General features: G+C 41.2%; 1 protein-coding gene across 1 annotated transcript in view; it reads right to left on the reverse strand.

Annotated features, from left to right (window-relative positions):
* PHEX (phosphate regulating endopeptidase homolog, X-linked) overlaps positions 1 to 18,651 on the reverse strand; it is a gene marked incomplete at its 5' end in the record, with an annotated part of 79,824 nt that extends 61,173 nt beyond the window's left edge. The window contains 7 exons of the mRNA XM_008946846.1: positions 1,121 to 1,214; positions 5,589 to 5,734; positions 6,037 to 6,120; positions 9,859 to 9,975; positions 13,998 to 14,066; positions 17,267 to 17,493; positions 18,565 to 18,651. Of these exons, the coding sequence (XP_008945094.1) occupies positions 1,121 to 1,214; positions 5,589 to 5,734; positions 6,037 to 6,120; positions 9,859 to 9,975; positions 13,998 to 14,066; positions 17,267 to 17,493; positions 18,565 to 18,651 (824 nt within the window). The remainder of the gene's footprint in view (positions 1 to 1,120; positions 1,215 to 5,588; positions 5,735 to 6,036; positions 6,121 to 9,858; positions 9,976 to 13,997; positions 14,067 to 17,266; positions 17,494 to 18,564) is intronic.
* Positions 18,652 to 20,089: the final 1,438 nt, after the last annotated feature.

Below are 20,089 nucleotides of genomic sequence, written 5' to 3' on the forward strand. Positions count from 1 at the left end.
TTTTACCTGGCTAACAAGGAATGGTCCAGGAGGGACACACTTATAAACTTGTTGCTGTGGTTCTGAGAGGCTGTTTCCTACATCTTTCAATGAAGAAAATGGCATCTTTAACAAGACTGATTTGAATATGATTTCAAACGTTTAAGAAACTGCCTTTCCTATGCACTTTGATCAAGCTATTGGAGATTATTTTTAGGTATGTGATCAACACAGAACTATTGGAGTACTACTCAAGGTAAGACATTTTGGTTGCTTCAGTTAGCTACCAGCATGCCTCACCAGGGAGAACAGAGCACCCACACCTCCTATACCACATCACTGGCAGCATCATGCCAGTTGTGTTGTCATGGTGCCACCAAGCATCTAATTGTCATGACGACAAACCAAAATTTCACCATCTAAACTGAAGTGGCTTGGAAACAAGACAAAGCACCTTACAGTTTCAGTTTTATCCTTGATTTGCATAAAAATCTCTCATACTGCCCATGGGATTATCAAGCTGGCTTTCTATTCAGGGTTCACTTCATCAAATAGATGTGTTTTATATAAATGCCCATATTACTTAATAGATCATTAACTTTGCTTTCGTAGTTTGGGGCATTAACTTCTGGGGCTTCTGTAACTCCACACTGGAAGTCAAGTGATTGGCTTCTAGAGTACAAAAAAGGTTTGAGCAAGCTTAGAAAAGCTGAAATCTTAGACTTCTTTTTTTTTTTTTTTCCCCAGAGCTATATTCATGCATGCATAGACAGTAATTTTTTTCAAAAGCTTAGATTTTGGGCAAACAGGTTTGGCCTGCAGGAATAGTACAGATCACAGTCCTGACGCATACCTCAAAAACTTTCCAGCTCTCCAGTTTCTGCATAAGATGACTAAGTTTTTTAAAAGGGAGGTCTTAAAAAATTCTTAATATAATTAAAAGATGTTTTTCCTTAGTGTCATATTCAAGAACATGTAAGTCTAAATTGTCTCAGGGGGACATTTAAAAAAAAAAAGTTTATCCAAGACATTTATCCAGCATGGAAAACATTTCACATTTTACAAACTTATAAGCAACTATAAGGGAAACCAATAGTGTCAACACAAGTACCATTGTAAATGTTATAAAACTCTAACTTACCCGAGAAAATTCCAGCCACCGATACTGAAAACGTCTACTGAGGTTAAATAACCTTGAATAAACCATCCTCCACACAACATAGTTGGCAAGAGTCCTGTTAAAACAGATGTATTTTTATCAGACATCTAAACATATATGATGTAACACAAAGCACTCAGAAATATCTTTACAAACAATTCAACTGAATGGTGGAAATTTCACCTTGAACATTAATGGGTGCTAAACACATAAATCACTATTACCCGGAATAATCTGTGTGTTTGCAGCCAGTTAATATATAATTACACCCCAATAACCATCTTCTAGGGGATATTTATAATGAGTCCACCTCCTATTATGTAATTTTTAGATAATGCATTTTTGAAGACAGAGTTTACACTTCCCATAGAAGTGACAAGAACTGTGTCATAATAATAGTTGCATAAAAGTTTTATCAGAGATAAGAAAATAACTGATACTTCTTTAGCAAGTCGAAGTGAATGTTATCTCTCCTCATTACAGGGCAAAAAAACTGTAACTGTAAAACATATTAGATAATCTATCCCATATATGTTATCATTATCTCATATTTGTATCTTTCATTACAAATTATCAATGTGCTTTTAAAAGTTCTTACCACCCCTAGAGTTACTACCACTCCTATTTTGCAAATTAATAATTGAAATACCAAAAAATGAGGCAATTCTCACTAACAAGAACCTCATTAAAAATGAAGCTGAGAGATCCAGGAAGAACTTGCTTAAAATTCCCAGGAGACTTGACAGCCACACCCCTTTTCTAAAACTTCAAGTACTTGACTGGAGGATTTATCTAGTCTAAATTATGCTCTCTCCATGCGCAGCAGTGTCTTTATGAGGTAAAAGTGTACTGTGAAATATGCAATTCAACTTCAGACAGTCTCAAAACAAATCCAGTAATGGCCTACACATATTATTCTCATCTTGACTTATACATGACACGTTTTTCAACGTTAGTCATTGCTCTATAGCTATGGATCTCCACATGTTGTTTGCTCTACACTATGTACGGGACATACATAACTTTTTGGGCAAGCCACAGACTTCTCCATAGAGAGGAAAATTGCTCCTTTGCAACCAAAGATGTTTTCATGGACCATCTGAACCACTCCCTTATCTCTAAAAATCCCATTTCTGCAATGCCCCATTGCCACAGATGTGGAGCAGTATAGCTGTTGCTACAGTCTCACTCCACTAAATTCATGGACACATCCCATACTGTCCCCTCCTCTGAATCATAACAGGTCATAAACACACTTTGTGAACATGTTTTCACAGCAGTACTTGCCTGGGTCGTTACTTCAGTTTGCCTCTGCCAAACCTTTAGAGGTTCGATAAAGGTTTACCTTCAACTCACACAAAGCCACTAGCTCAAGATACATTGGGGCTGGAAGGTTACGCTCTTGGTCACTCAGCCAGGGAGGTGATAAAGAGGTGAGAATGGAGAGGTCTAAGGGAAGCTATAGTATTGCCTATTGGTGGCAGAACACGTGAAAACTCCAGCAGTGTGCACATCAAATTGGGACACTACAGCAAGAGCAGCTGGGTGGCTGCGCACTCTCCACAGGCTGGCTGAGGTGGTTTGAGGACCAGTCTGGTCAGGCACAGTGCTCAGTGGCTGGGGAGGGCAGGCACCCCGCAGTGCTGCTGGATTTGGCTGTCCTGGCAGGCTGCTCCAGCCAAACAGAAGCCAACACAAGTGTGCATACATACTCATGTGAACCTGCAAGGCAGTTTTGCATCCATGACAGCCTGGGCAAAGTCTGTTTTACTCATCAGTTAAGTGTGCATATACTTGTAGGTCAGAAATATGGTCAACTTATTTCACACAGAAAAACCTGAGGGTGCAATCTCAAGCCAACTGTCACGTCAAATGGATGATACTCACTTTTCTTTGTGGCCAGTGGCAACTTCTACATGGGAGTAGAGAAGCATTTCAGTACCTACAATTTGACGCACGAATTACATGAAGTTTTCTATGAAGAAATGCCTGAAGACTTCTTACAAAGAGGTTGTGGCTTAGTTCAGCACTGAACACCTGACATGACAAGCTAGCTACACCAGGGCTGATGGAAACTCCTGCAGGCCAGTTACTCAGCTTCTTGGGCATCTTGCTTCAAAGAGCCATGCTTCTGGGCTGGACTAACATCAGTGCCCTTGCTAGGGAATTTCAGACAGACCTTCAAACCACAACACTGCACATATTTGAAGCTCTACCCAGTAACTTGATTATATGCAAGTGGATTGTCAAGTAAGTAACAACCTTATTCTACTAAGTTCATTCGACATGCTACATCTGTGCTGTTTTCTAGTAACATTGCCATGTGTATGATTTCACGATTCAGGATTGCTTAGCAGGTTCACCAAGGGAGCAATTTTTAATACGATGATTCTGAGTCCATATAACTTGTCACCTCCATCACCAAGAGATACTTTTGTAGCTGGACTTAATTTTTGCTCCATTTTTCCCTCCACCTGAAATAAACTTCATGGAGTACTTTGCCAGATCACTGGGGCATGAGCTGTCTTTTTATGTCATTCTGAACAGTACTCTTGCCAGCAGGTTGCTCATCTGGGAAGGGGGGGATACATAAGGCATTGGAATAAAAGTGTAATTTAGGGATAGAAGTTTTGTAACTAAAAAGAATATGAATTGGGTGAAAGGACCTGCTTCTCCAAATGTCACTGCATCTCCTGAAATGATGAGAAGTTAATTCATGTTCTAAATACTGAAGCAAATATAAAATCTTGAAATGCTGTACTAGGAATTTGTTTGGTCTGGATATTTACTGTAACAAACCAAATTCGCATTTGTTTGCACTAATTTAACCTTTTAAATAGCGTATGGAGAATGGCAAATGAGATATTTAAAAGAACATATCCTTGTTAAGCTTTCAGAGTTCACCCTACAGGGAAATGCTAAGACCTCATTGTTAGGAGTTTGCATTAAGATGATGTCCAAACTTTCTCAGGCCATATAACAAGGTTAATTCCGGAACAGACTATGACATTTTAAGTAATTAACATTATCATCTAACAGATAAATATGATTTTTGTTATCATGCAGTGACTGTTACAGTTAAGAATGAGCAGAAAATGCCTAAACCATTATCAACTGTAAAATATGCAGCATGAATATACTGGAAATCAGACACTGCTTTTGACTAGCCCCTGACCCGTGGGGGTAAGGAAGCTAGTTTCTGGCTTTGCTGAAGATAGGAGTTGCCATTCTTTCTGGTCATTACTCCAGCCTCTCTCTGCCATGACACACAGGTTGGCTTAACACTTTTTCAATACTCAGATTTTTCCTGAATAAGACCCTAACAGAAAAAGTCTCCTGGTGTTTACTCTGTAGTTACAGAATATATTTGCATGCAGTAACTAAACCTCTGTTGTCTTGCTACATGTGTGACCTCTAAATCACTACTTTGTCCCCACTAACATAGCTAACTGAAGATCCAAAACATGGACAGCCCAAACTATTTAGAAGACTTTCTTCAGTAGGTTAAGATTGGTGGCACACTAGTGATATTTGTCTAAATTTTAGAAAGAAAGGATGTGTTGTGGTTAGAGGCTTGGAATGGGGTCGTGACCTTCCAGCAACTGGGAGGACCCCGGGGGGGGGTGAAACCATTGTATTCCCTCCCCTTCCCACACACATTCTGATAAGAGGCAGGGAGTGGTTTCTTATTTCACTCCTGTCTTGGAGCTCGGAGAGGAAAGTTCTCCTTTCACTCCGTGGGACCCTGGAACCATTTCTGAGGGTTTTGTATATTTTATTTTTTGTATTATTCCCCTAATCTTTGTATATATTATTTTCCTTACCTCCCTTTTTCATTTTCTGTTCCTTGTTGAACAATATACTTCATTTTTTTTCCAAAGTGTCTCTCTCTCTCTCGGTGGGGGGGAGAGGCGAGTACATAGTTCTGTTCCATGTGGGTCCTGCCCTGAACCCCTTTTTACACGGAACCAGGACAGGATGTTTGATGATCTGTAGGCAGATTAATTTTAATTTTTTTTCTTACTGTTTGATCTGTGTGTTATTTTTACAGGTACTATAAATTAATGTAAGCATTCCATCACTGGAAGAGAGCTTGCTTCCCTGTGCAAAGCACATCTACTGTGTTGAATCTGAGCTACCCACATTTTACAGCTAAGTTTTACAGGTATTAATGGTTTCACAAGATACAAGACCTTAGATAAGTAAGAGCTGTTGAAAGTATCTTGAAAGAGTAGTTTTATGGCAATCTGTGTTTTCTATAAAAAAAAAGTGTTAAAAATGCAAGTTCTCCTCATAAACACAAGCTAATAATTTATATCCTCATCCAGACAAAACCAAACAGACCTTTTGCCTAGAGACCTGAATATCTGAAGCACCTGAAAAAAGGCAGGAAAAGCCCGGTATTTGATGTCTCCTATAAGTGTGGGTGAAACCATCAGAGGAACCTTACTTTTTCCTTTCATTTTCTAGTATCCTGAATAAATCTTTGAAGTACTGAGGAACACGAACAATCACATCTTCTGAAGGACCTATATCTTTGAGCTCAGGATAGAGTCTGGTGTCAATCACCTTCTTGATGTATCCAAGCCAGTCAAACTGCAATGACAAAGAGAAGGGTGATGAAAGAAGATTATGAAGAGAGATGATTTATTAACTAAGATGCACCTTTGAGACTAAAGGTTTCAAATATTTACTTATTAAAAATTTGGAAGCTATTGCATTTTGTCAATTACATGTGTTTCCAAACCTCAGCAAAGTCATAACTGTATCTAAAAGGACATAAATTGTAATTGACTACATACATTACTAGTGACATTCCTTTAACATGTTGCCCTGTGCAATTTAAATTATTTACGTGAGACCTTAAATAAATAATTTCACAGTCATCCCCAACCAACCTGTGGAATCATGGCACTAAGCTCTGATATGTTCATTTTATTGTACATCACCTCACTTGTTCGATTTTCATATGGAATCATGATCTGGGTGGAAAAAAGAGAAAAAAAAAATAGAACCATCAAAACAAGGATTATCTTGCAGAGACCTGATCTTACATTGTTATTGTCCATCATAATCTCAGCACAAAAATACCTCACCACCTGTTTTCCAAGCATTCATGGCATTAACTTCACTTTCTGAGGATGGCATTTAACTAGGAGAAATAGAACACAGTTCATTGCCAGTTTAACTCATTACTGGAGAATTTAATGAGCTGCATGTCTTCTTTGAATATGTTCAACCAATTGTACTCTGATTACACTTAATTAATAAGATTTATTTGTTGATTCATAAGAGATAAAAGCACATGTAGACCATTAATGCTTATTAATGTTTTATTGCATCATGTCAGGTAGAAGCCAGCTCCTAACTACATGGTTTAAAAGGTCAGATCTGATATATGTATGCTGGAAGTGCATCTTATCTCTTGCATTTGAATATTCGTGCTATGGCTTGACTCTCTCTGAGGGAGGAACCAGATACACACAAGTTTCTCCTCATTTTACCTCATCCTCCTGATTTTCACAGTGGGAAACCTGGATACCTAGGTCAGACATGAATTAAAGTATCTCCAGGATCTTCTGTAGTACCAAAGTCTAAGCACATCACAAAAGAATCCTAAATATAACACGTCATTTTATAATTGACAAGGGACATTCAGAATCCAAGATGGCAGTATGGTTCATAATAGAAAACCAAACCAAGTATAAGATATAGCTCAAAATTTTCTCAATGTTCAAGAGAAACAAGAGTTCTCATTGTCAATTCCAGCCTTGCTCTAAGGTAAATCCTATAGAACAGGCTGTACGCTGCACAGTTTCAAGAGGGCAGAGACTAACACCAGACTAACCAGAGAGCTGGCAGTTCTCCAACCAAAATTCTCCAGTAAGTGTCTGAGGTTTTACTATTGCTCAAGCCACACAGGAAAAAAAAAAAAAATTGCTTTCTTATCCCTTTCTGCAAATTTTATTTATCTGGTGAATCTTTAAACTCTTCTTGAACCCATCTGCTCCCTTCCTCTCAAAACCTTCCCTCTTCCTCCAGTAATTCAATCCTAACAGCAATCTTCCTTTTACACAGCTAGCTCTCTCAAAGCATGCCATTCCTTCCTACATCCAAAGTATCCTCCTTTCATTCTTGCTGTCTCTTCCTGAGCAAACAAGGCCTTCATTATATACATTCACTTAAAATAAATGCAGAGGAACACAGGATACAGTAAAAACTAAGAAACAAATGGGATTATCTCCTTGGGGCAATGGTCACAAGCTGGAGCACAGGAAGTTCCTCCTAAACATAAGGAAGAACTTCTTTACTGTAGGGGTTCCAGAGCACTGGAACAGGCTCCCCAGGGAGGTTGTGGAGTCTCCTGCCTTGGAGACTTTTAAGACCCGTCTGGATGTGTTCCTGTGTGACCTGCCCTGGACTAGATGGTCCTGCTCTGGCAGGGGGGTTGGACTCGATGATCTCTGGAGGTCCCTTCCAACCCCTAACATTCTGTGATTGTGCTCATCAGGGGTTATGCAACAATTCATGTCCCTGGACTCTTGCCTAATGTCTGGATATATTTTAGGAGGGTTATTCCTACTAAAGTGAAATTAGGTAACCATGAGCCAGTATGGCTTCTGCATAAAGGTATGCACTACTGATCCTGAGGGCTGTTACATGATCCATGTCATCTTACATGGCACCTTCATCTATATACTTTGTGGATTTAATCTCTGTAAGACGTTCACTACATAAAGCATTAGAGCTACCAGAGGTAGCAATGCATCTTCTTATCACATCTCTGACAGTCAGAAGAAACATTTTCTGGTTTTCAAGTCTATTGGGTCACAATTAAGCATCTGCTCATTAGTCTATCCATGCAAGGTAACTGAAGCTGAATATCAGATGTTTAGAGTTTTGACAAAATTTCATCCCTTTCAGCAGAGAGGTGGAAACTGTGATTAACTACTGTTGTGGATGGCCCTCAATTCTCTACACAAATACACCACTAAGAAACAGCAATGACTCTCCTCCTGTGGACTGCAACAGCAGAACCCCGGCGAAAATCACCTACTGCATCACTTGTCCTGTGGTGCCTTTCACAGGGTACGGCTTCTTTCCTTGACAACATAATAAACACTCAGCTCAGCTGGCAGTTCTACAAATCAGTGTCATTTGTAGCCCTGACTTCTGCTGGTTTCCCAACACTGAAGCTAACTCTTCTGTCTAGCTTTAGAAGCAGTAGAAACGATAGTGGACTTGCAGCTCCCAGGAATGAGATTCCTGCAGTAGTCATACTGAAGGAGGGATATGGGGAAAAAGAAACCCTCCTTCAGCCTGCAACAGTCCTAATGCATAAATTAAACTCCACAAGGGGGCAAAAACGTCACCAGGTGAATCTGTCAGAACCAAGTACCAGATATAAATGTGTGTAGCTTTACTAAATTCAGTTTGTCCCCTTAATTAAAACTCATTATTTGAGTTGCACTGCTTTTAGACTGTTCCTCACAGAATCAGCCCCATCTTCTCATGGAATACATGGTAATGTATTCTCAACACAGCTGTACGGCAGGGACTCAGATTCTGCCCAACCTCAAAATTATAGAATCACAGAATTGTTTAGGTTAGAAAAGACCTTTATTATCATCAAGTCCAACCGTAAACCTAACACTGCCAAGTCCACCACTAAACCATGTCCTTAAGTGCCAATCTACATGTCTTTTAAATACTTCCAGGGATAGTGACTCCACCACTTCCCCGGGTAGCCTGTTCTGATGCTTGACAACCCTTTCTGTGAAGAAAGTTTTCCTAGTATCCAACCTAAACCTCCCCTGGCACAACTTGAGGTCATTGCCTCTTGTTCTATCACTTGTTACTTGGGAAAAGAGACCTACCCCCACCCCACTACAGTGTACTTTGAGGTAGTTGTAGAGAGCAGTAAGGTCTCCCATGAGCCTCCTTTTCTCCAGGCTAAACAATCCCAGTTCCCTCAAGACACTTCTCATAAGATCCATTCTCTGGACCCTTCACCAGCTTTGTTGCCCTTCTTTGAACATGCTCCAGCACCTCAATGTCTGTCTTATAGTGAGGGCCCTAAACTGAAACTAGTATCTGAGGTGCAGACTCACTGATGCTGAGTACAGGGGGACAATCACTTCCCTAGTTCTGCTGGCCACACTATTTCTGAAGCAAGCCAAGATGCTGTTGGCCTTCTTGGCCACCTGGGCACACTGCTGGCTCATGTTCAGTCACTGTTGACCAACACCCTCAGGTCCTTTTCCCACAGGCATCTTCCCCACCCCCACAGTGTTGAATGGGATTGCTGTGAGCTAAGTGCAGGACCCAGCACCTGCCTTTGTTGAAGTTCATACCATTGGCCTCAGCCCATCAATCCAGCCTGTCTAGATCCCTCTGTAGAGCCTTTCTACTCTCAAGCAGATTGGCGCTCCTGCCCAACTTGGTGTCATCTGCAAACTTACTGAGCGTGCCCTCGATCACCAATTAAAGGACCAAAGTATTTGGCTAAGGTTTTTTTACCAGAAAATAGAATAAATTTGTTTAATAATTAACTAAGGGAGGAATACTGTTCATCCTTTCTTCATCAGGTTCTGCTCCTTTCTTTCTACTTCAAAAAGCCACCGTTGCTAAGGTTGTCAATATAACAGCTTTCCATTTTGGAAAAAGGATTGCATTTTTTTTTAAAAAAAAAAGCTTTGATCCTGCATTACATTACTAACCTCAGCTATTTTAATTTCCAGTTTTAGAACTGACTTCATATCGGATTCGGCTCGTGAAGCATTTGCACCCAGAAGCACTGCTGTATCAACCATGAACTGCAAAAAGGCATCTCGGTACTGTAAGAAACAAAAAGAGTGAAATGACCACCAGAGTTCCTCTTGAGCACAGCTGTAGCAGTAGACCAGAAAGGTCCAGCTATAGCAAGGATTATAAAACTTTGTTCTTTCATGCCCTAGTAACCAAAGCTATGCTTCTGTTACCTCGAATGACTGCTGTCATCAGGGGAGAAAGGAAAAATAACACTGTAAACATACTGTGTGTGATAGAGATACCTGCTGTGGTTCGCAGAGTATAATTCTCAGGAAATGTAAAGGACATTTATGGATTAGACTGACGACACTTCCAGCTTCTCTTACAATGGGATTAGACAACATGTATGAGTGTATACCAATATTTTACACCTAGTCATGCAGTAATTAGCATAGGACTGAAGTATTACTTCTATACAACTGCAGGCTTAGTGACCGAGAAGATAGGGAGATAAAGGGATGCTCTTCAGAGCTCTTTCCTCTATACCTGCCATGGCACCATAACACATACCTGCTACAGTGCTGCACTCTGCCCTCCCTGGGCTATCCTAATAGAGCACATTTTTAGTCTCAGTGTGTATGCACAAATGTTAGCAAAATACACTGTATATAAAGATCCTATAGTGATTTCAGTGCTACCTCCCCCTCCACAGCATAATCTTTCAGAGATTTTGGAGGGAACAGACTGCTTCTCATCAGGTCCTGCCAGCCACAGTCCAGCAAAAGCAAAACCACATCCCAATGCATTTCCACCTTCAGTCTTTTAGTAGATACAATTCTTTGTATCCTGGCAACATCTAGTCTGATAGATGTGGCTAAAAAACTTACTAACCTCAGAAGAAAATCAAAAGGGAACCAAAACTGTAAAAACTTAATCAGTAGCAATTACTTGTCTCCTATGACAACCTATGAGGTTGTTTTCTTTGAGCTTTGGGCTGCATGTGATGGACACGGTCCACAGACCTCCACAGAGTGAGGGGAAAATTAGGTCCTGCCATCATGAAATAAGGCTACATTAAAGCCTTTGATGAACATTTTTGGTTCATGACAGCTGTCCATAGAAAAGCAGGAAGAAACTACTCTGTAGCAAACATAAAAGGGCTGGAGGGGAGAGTAAATGAATACTTGACATCTATTGAGGAACTCTTGTTCTCTTCATTAAATTAATTCAGATTAACTTGATGATCACAACCTGCAGGGGCTCTTGAAACCTGTTCAGCCTTCTAGCCTAAATGAGCCCACAAGGTAGGCCTGGAGGGCAGCTCACCAAGGCAGCCCATGGACATGGCAGCCTCCAGGCTCCAGTTTGTGGAGATGTCTGGGTACTTTGTCCACAATTTGGGAACTCCTGGATCCCCACAGAGGGATATGAGAGCTGGCCAGGTGAAAGTCAAGGTGACATTATCTCCAGCAGCTGCTAACTCTGGCAGCTGTGCTTGATCAAATTGTGCCAACAGCCTTTCTTCTAGATGACTCCTGATCAAGGTGGGTTGAGCACTCTTTGAGCTCATGCCAGGAGATGCCTGCATAAGAGCCAGGCCCAGTGCACAGCTCCCAGAGGCTGACTTTGTCTAGCAAAGTTTAGATCCTTAGATACATCACAGGACAGGATTCCCAGCGCCGCTGCTGTGACTATGTCTTTGTTATTGGACTCCTGAACCAAGATCACGCTTCATAAGGAAGGATGTGGCTCTAAGTCTCAGGCTGCAGGGAGCATCTGAAGCCTCTCACTAAGGCTATCACACATGATCTCCTAGCATGCAGGAGGTGTCCAGCTGCTGAGGAACTGCGCTGTCAAGTGAAAGCGCTATGAGAGGTCAGCTGATCGCACAGCCCCAGAGGTGAGAAAGATCAACCAGACCTCCCCTGAGATGCTGTGGCTTCAAAAGCTGAAACACCTTCAGCTGCAGCAGAACAGCAGGAGGAGCCTGCGGCTATGAAAATAGAAACTGGAAACTCTCATCACAATGATGGCTGGAAGTCCACTGCTCTTGTAGCTGATGAGGACCCAGGAGTGCTACCAACTGGAGTGCTGTAGCTGAGCCTGAGCCCCTCAGGACCACACAAAGGACAAAGCAAGCAATAGTGGTAAGAGACTCCCTACTGCAGGGGATGGAGGCCCCCATCTGTCAACCTGATTTGTCATCTAGGGAGGCTTGTTGTTTGCTGGGGTCTTGCATGCAGGATGTTGTGAAGAGGCTATCAAGGTCTATGCAACCCTCTGACTACAATTCCCTGCTGTCTGGTAGACACTAATGCTGTTGCCAGGGATGACCTGCAAAGTATTAAGCATGTCTACAGGGCTATGCAAACAGAGATCAAGGACATGGGGCCCAGGTGGTGTTCTTCTTGATCTTGCTGGTGAGGGGCAAGGGCCTGTGGAGGACATGGTGGATTTTGGAGGTTAACATCTGGTTGTGCAGCTGGCATCAGAAGCAGAGATTTGATTTCTATGATCATGGGACCTTCTCTGAGAATTCACAGCTGCTTGGAAGAGACAAGATACATTTGACTAAACATGGCAAGAATATCTTCATCAACATGCTAGCTGTTGTGGTAAGGAGAGCTTTAAATTAGAAACAATAGGGGAGGGACTAATTCCTCAAGAAATAACTAAGGAAGGTGCAGATAGAGTAAGCAAGCCAAGGCCCAGAGCGATGGGAAAAGAGAGGACGTAACGACCCACAAAACAGAACTTCAATGGAACCCCTTTGAGCGTAGGTATGTGCAGAAGAAAGTGCGTGCAGGACGGCCTTGTAAGGAAAGCTCTCAAAGTCACACAGAAGAATCAGCATGACTGGGTGTCAGTTGGAAACACCTTTACACTAATGTGCACAACATGGGGAACAAACAAGAGAAGTTAGAAGTCTGTGTGGAGTTACAGGGCTATGACTTCACTGGGATCATGGAAACATAGAGGTATAACTTGCACAACTGGAGTACTACAATGAATGGATACAAGATATTTAGGAAGGATGGTCTGTGAAGGTGAGGAAGGGGAGTTTATGTAAGAGACCAGTGTGAATGCATGAAGCACTACCCAAGTTCCTCCAAGCTCAAGAAAGGACTCTACAAGTATATAACACTGAAAGGAAGACTAGGGAGAACGTGAATGTCCTGCTAAATGGAGCAGGGTGACAAATGGCACTGAAAAGGCCAAGCCACTTAGTGCCAAATTTGCTCCAGCCTTTATTGGTAAGACTGGCCTTCAGGAATCCCAGGATCCTGAAACCAGAGGGAAGCAAGAAGGGCCTATCCTCAGTGGAAGAGGACCAGACGAGGGAGAAAAGTGGACTTAAGAAAATCCGGGGGGTCTGATAGGTTACAGTCATGAATGCTGAGGGAGCTGGCTCACACAATTGCAAGTCCACTCTGGATAATATTTAGAAGGTCATAACTATTGTGAGAGTTCCTAAAGACTGGAAGAGACCAAGTATCACTCCTGTTTTCAAGGAATGCAAGAAGGAAGATCCAGGGAACTACAACCTGGTCAGCCTCATATCAATCCCTGGGAAGGTGATGGAGAAAATCCTCCTGGAAACTATTTCCAAACTCATTAAGTACAAGGTGATCAGGAGTAGTGAGCATGGATTTATGAAGGGGAAATCATACTTAAACAGCCTGATAACCTTCTACAATTACATTAGTGTCCTAGTAGATGCGAGGAGAGCGGATGTGATTGTTCACCAAGCTGAAAAAGTACAGATTAGAAAAGTGCACATGAGATGGAATGAAAATGGGCTGAGTAACAAGGTCCAGAGGGTTGTGATCAGCAGCACAAAGTCCAGTTGGAGGCCAGTCACTAGTAGTATGTTCCAGAGGTCAACCCTGCTTGAGCAGACAGCTTGGGCAAATAGAGGCCTATTTCAAGGGGAAAGAAAAGCATGGGGATCCCAAATCTTTTATCTTTTGATAGAATATATCCTGAAAAATCCAAATCCAAACAAATCACAGCCCTTTCTCAGTTTAGAACTCAGCAAAATAAAGGCAACAATAAAAAAGAGTGAAGGGAAAAATGGCCACTGTGATTCCAGGTTAATGGTACTTACAGATTTGGCTTCTGTGGTGTTTTCTAGATAATCCTCTCGAGATGCAAGAGAGAGGCTTGCCTGGTCAAGCTGTTAAAGATAACAAGAAACAACATTTAATAGGTAACCTTGAAGCAACATCGGCAACCTTGAAAGAGTCCATATTTTTCTGGCAAATATGGTAGATCTGTGTAAATGTCTAACACATACTACACTGCACCAGTCTGAGTTACACAGGGTTTCAAAACAACAGAAAAATACTATACTGTGCTGACAGATATTACTTCCCAAGTCACATTATTGTGATCTGGGGAGCCTCAGATGCACCCTACAATTCCTGAGACACCTAAGTCAGCAAAGAATCACCTACATGGTTTATGTGTTTATGGCTCCATTTCAAGTAGGTGATGAAATAGAACTGAATCTACAGGATCAAACAGCTGCTGATGATGACAATTCATCCTATACATATTTCAGGGGCACAAGAGTTAGTCTGGGACAAACACTAGTCTAGTGCATGGACCAAACGTCCAGTAGGTGCTGGAGCATGTTAGCTGCTCTGTCTCTGGAAAGCATCATTAGCCTTCTTTGACCAAAACTGAGGTTACGCTTTTGAGTTTTATCCTAGACCAGCACCAAGTGCTTTATTTGGCTTTTTGAACAGATGTACTGGAACAGCTGGATACCAACCACAGAAGTGATTGCATACATGCATGAGAAAGTGTTATGCATCCAGTACATTAGCTAAAGATCTTTGGTAGGCCTAGGTGGATCTTTGACTTTCACTTATCTTTTTGATCTAAACACAGATCAGATTTGTTGGTCTACAGTCACTCTAATACTAGAATAAGGTCCTCAAGGTGATTTCTAAAGCAATCCTGAAAGTTCATTGAGATCTGCACTTAGTCTTTCATGTGAAGGAACTACACAGGAGTGTTTGCATACTGTTTCAAGTTCCTAAACAGGCAAAAGTCACCACACAGCATATAGCTTAAAATCACTACTAGAAACTGAGATTATCCAAAGCACTTCAACGTGATCAGCTCAGGTTAAAGTATAGAAGCTGAAGCTGAAAATATAATTCAACCAGCTCCCAAACTATGAATAAGATACTCACTAGAGAAGAAACAACAGTTTTGATGTTCTAAAATTGTTACTTCGATGCTATATTTGTTTTTAAAAGATAAGTCTAGTGAAAATAAATCTTACTATTTCACATAAATCTTTTTTAGTCTAAATCCTACACCATTTATGTTTCACATTTTTTACATTTACAAAAATTACCTAAATAAATACAACTTAAGATCTAAAATGAATGAACAAATATAATCTTTTTTTCTACTGGCTGATGTTCTCAACTTTTAAAATATACCATGGACAAAGAAAACATATCATCTACTAAAAGAAGAGTAGCTTGTGATTCTCTGTGCAACTCTCATTCTTTGAAAAACAGTATCACCTTCTTTTTTCAGCATATGGAAGCAAAAAGAATGTACTCTTATGCTTTGCATATGTGTGCTGTGTTAACAGTTAACTTCAAGTGACTTGTATGAAATGCTCATCCATATTTTCTTGGCTTAAGAGTTAGATGTGACAACCCACTGAAACCAGAAAAGAGAAATAAACAGAAATAAACAAAAGTTAACCAACTTCTTCAGCCCTCAAGAAAAAAAAAATCATGCTGAATGCTGAACAAAGTGTTATTTGGAGCTTCTACTTTTTTCTGATCCATTCATGATTTTGCAACGTTGAACAAAAGGAATTTTGCAATAGACACATTTTCATAAGCAGACTGAAATTCTGCATGGTACATCTGCACCCCTGGGAATTTGTTAAAATATGGACAAAGTAGAATACTGCCTGATACATTCTGCAGATCACGCTCTTAAACAAATTAAGAACAACAGAATATCCTATAGAATAAGCTCATAGCATGTAACACCTTAGTTATTTAGATACCTAATTCTTAGGTGCCACTAAACATACTGAGTGAAGATCCTGCTAGATACAATTCACTCCCAAGACATGAGCAATAAGGATATAGCTGCCCAGCCCTTCACTGACAAGTGACTTGAACTGAAATATTATGACACGAGATAGCTAAATAATCTCTCCTGATTCTGCTTTTCAGTTCTTTTAAACAAATCTCCAGCTGAAGTAATTCTGACAGGAACCAAACAGCATCTTAGCAGAGTGATAACTTCAATACAGAGAACTCTTGATTTGTTGCTGACTTAACTCTTTAGGACTGGGGGAATATTACCCTTCCAGTTTATACAAGTTAAATGCATCAGTCAAAAAGCATTTTAAAGAACTAACTCAAAATTGACAACCACTCCAGTACCACCACAGTTAACTGTTTTTTGGTCTCCAAATGTAGTGTATTCTTTGCTACATCCTTACAGCTATTCAATAGGTTAGCAATGTAAGGATTGTAGGTCCTATTTTGCTGTGACTAATGGCATCATAACTTTCTTCTTTGTCCCTTCTCTCTTGCCTTCATAAACTATTTTCTTGTAGCAGTGGAGAGGGCTGGTCTGCTCTGGCTACTCATCTCTGCTTCTTAAACAACAATGTGCTTGGCCCAGGCACTCTGTCTTACCATGGAGACATCTCACAGTAATACTATTCTCTCTGGAGTTTTGTCAGACTACAGTGAGGCAATATTTCTTGGATCTTTTTCTCACTAGTCTAAGCTGTTGTGTAGTGCCATGCATTATTAAAAAATTGGTAATGCTTTGGTGCAAAAGCAATAGCATTTCAGCAAAAAGGCAAATCCTGCATTTCAAGTTTAGAAGTGTTTTACAGATATATCTGTGTTGTAAGCTGCTGTATGAGCACAATGGAATGTGTTTCCATCTCAAGAAAAATAGCTCAAGTTCAAAAAAAATTCTGCTACTGATGCACCATTCTTCGTCTTCACAGACAAAAAACATTCTTCAAGCAACTGATGAGTCATAAGCAGCACTCAGAACACTCCTAGGACTAGACATCCAACTCTCACATTTTCATGCACCTAGACCCTGGACACTGGTCTACTGGAGACATGTTTTACCTTTTTTTTTTGCCATTTGAAAGAAGAAAATATCCTGTACAGAAATATTTGCCAATAGCATGTGGTTTCTAGTGGCTTCTACATTCCCACAGATTGGCACCTGTGTATATCTATAAGTCAGTAGATAACGGCACCAACAATCAAGTGTAAAGATTTGGCAAGTAAAGGTGTTTTTTTTAAAAATGAGACCACAATATACAATGCAAAGTAACCTATTAGATATTTTATGTTGTACCTTTAGGATATACCGATTAGAGGTTTTGTCATCAGCAGCCACATATAAACGAATGAAAACGGAGTTACTGTATTGACCACGAAGAGCTGCCAAGGCTTGGACTAAGCTAAATCTCCTTTCTGACCACAGTCCTTCAGGTCCAATGTTGGATTCCAGCACAGGCCATCGGAAAGGTGAGTGCTTCAGTATACTTAACAGGGGTTTCATGTCGGCTTTTTCAATTTTATCTGAAATGTCAAAGTGTGACAACAATTACACTCCAGACAATTCAAATCCAGCAGTAGCCACATAAGACACAAAGATTTATGAGCATTGATTGATTTCTAGGCAAGACAAAACCCAATAGCTGAAACCTAAAGTCTCTGCTCTACCTGTGAGTACAGAGGCATGAGAGTCAAACTTAGTTTATCCGCATTAAGAATAAGAGAGGCAAATTAGTGTCTCTCAATAAAGGCAAGGGCTGGAATTAAGTAAATTAAAACCAAAATTCCTCACTTATGAATTAGCACAGAAAATGCACTGTTTCTGAGAGGGATTTATTGCAGAGGGGTCAACATCACGGCACCAAGACTACAGGGCAGGCTGTCTCAATTGCTGACAGTCTCAGGCCATGCTGGAAGAAAACTGAGCAGGAAGTAAAATCTGAAAGAGTCAGAAGGACAAAGGGCACTTTTAAGGACACAGTTCACTTCCTCCCAAATCATCTTTCAGCTGTGCAGCCACACAAAAGCAGTGATGTGTCCCAACCTAATGTCCATCACCTTACAGCAACATTTACAAGCTCAGGAAAAGCATTCCACAAATTTAACTATAGGGTTCCCTGGCCAAACTTGCTTGACGTGCATATAACTTGACACTACAGAGTCCAGGGCTGTATATATCCAGCCCTGTGAAAGCATTCCAATTACATGGATTTAGAGAAAGGTAGAAGGTGGTGAGCAACAGGCTCTTGAAAGTGTTGGCAGGAGAGTTTCATCAGAGAGCTCTTCTGATTTACTGGGCACTATGCCCACACCTCTGGAACATTGTTTTGGCATCCTTTGGCACAAATAAATATCCTTTCACAGTTCCCTGACAAGCAGAGGTCTCTGCAAACCTGACTTCTTTTGCCTTGTTGCACCTCAGTCTCAATAGTCAGCTTTGGAAATGTGTAGAAGACCCTCCACATTCAGTTGAATCCAAATCAGTGAAACTTGTGCATCTGCACAAGGCTTCACAGAGCTCAGCAGAGAGCAGAAGAGCTTGCGTTTATAAACACAGGCAGCACACACATGTTCCTCTCTAAGCAGGTCACTTACTCTCATTCATGCAGGATGCATAAAGGATCTTCGCCTTCTGTACAGCTTCGCTGTCTCGTCTTTTGCTGATGGGTTTCTCAAGCAAAGCTGAAAAAAGAAATTACTTTTTTTTTCAATATGTGGAAAATGTAGGAACTGTCTGTTTGCCTGCCTCAGAATTTGCTTTAATCTCAACATCTATTTAATTAACAGTGAGGTTTCACATGTATTTTCTTACACAGTAACACAGACACAAGAGGCATTTACACTTTTTCCACCCCAACAGAGAAGGATTTTTTATTTAATTATTTTTTAAGCAGACTGTTTTAAAGCCAGTTGACAGCTACTGTTTATTGCTTATCCTCACAAACAGCCAGCCTCAGCAAACTGAGGGGACAGGGGATCACAGGGAGAGGGCAGGCACAGGGTAGGGAGCCAGGTATTCTTCCAAGTGGCTCAGCCTGTGGTGCTGATACATTGTGAAATCGGAGTCTAATGAAGAAGGTGACAAGATCCCAGGAGCAAGACTGCTGCCGTTTGGCTTTGCCAGCTCTGCTGCTGCTGAAACAAAGCAGGGGAGAGCTGTCCCATTGTGTGTCAAATGCACACAACCTCAGTCAGAGACACAGAAGGCCAAGGGTCCAACTACTCTTTAAAAAGTTCTATTATATGGATCACTCACACTGTAGGAATCAACCTCCTTGGTGCCTGAAAGTAAAGCTAACTTTTCTAAGCTGTCATCTCTCTACATTCCTTGCATTCCTCACATTATGTTATGGAAGAGAAGTAGCATGAAAAGTGCATCTGAATCTCAGCAGTCCACTCTCAGCTCCCTCAAGCCATTTTATCCAAGCTGTAAATCAAGCGTGATGCAGCTGCGAATACACATACGATGGCTAAACGCAGAGGCAGCTCAGCTTCAGCAAGATATGTCAGCTCAGGTGCAACACAGCATGAGCACTTACATGGCCAAGGGAAGCCTGAGCACAACATGGAAACAGGGCTAGCAAACCCTGCCAGACCTGACCTGGTTTTGTAAGATCCAGACAGGTCCTGCACAACATTACCTTATTGCTACTGGCACTCCTGGAGAGAGTGGCTTTGTTGAAACCATCCCAAATCCCTCTTGCTGTACACTTAGCTAGAGCTAAAAAGACTTGAAAAATTCAAGAGTGCCTTCTCTACACAATACTCCTCGGTGCTCTGGATTTCAAGACAGTTTATGAGAAAGGGCACAGTGCAGACGGGTCTTGTGTGGTGTTGTGCCTGAGCTGTGAGAAACATGCCCCACAGAAATGGAGGAAAAAATTGCAACGCAAGAGAACCTGTAGCCTTTCAAAATAGAGAGCCACCGGGACTTCAAAACATCAGCCAGAGCAAAACCTAATTGCTTCCACCCAGGGCTTTCTCAGGTGTCAACACACAGTTACTCTTCTCTGCTGGTACTGGCTGGAGCGATGCGGAGTGCTGAAGAGATGGTGGTGCTGCCACCCAAGAACAGAGTCCTCTCTCTGATGTCCCCTCCCATGAAAGTGCAGCTTAGCAG

This window comes from Merops nubicus, unplaced genomic scaffold (assembly GCF_000691845.1).
Source record: "Merops nubicus isolate BGI_N331 unplaced genomic scaffold, ASM69184v1 scaffold1369, whole genome shotgun sequence".
NCBI classification, from domain to species: domain Eukaryota; kingdom Metazoa; phylum Chordata; class Aves; order Coraciiformes; family Meropidae; genus Merops; species Merops nubicus.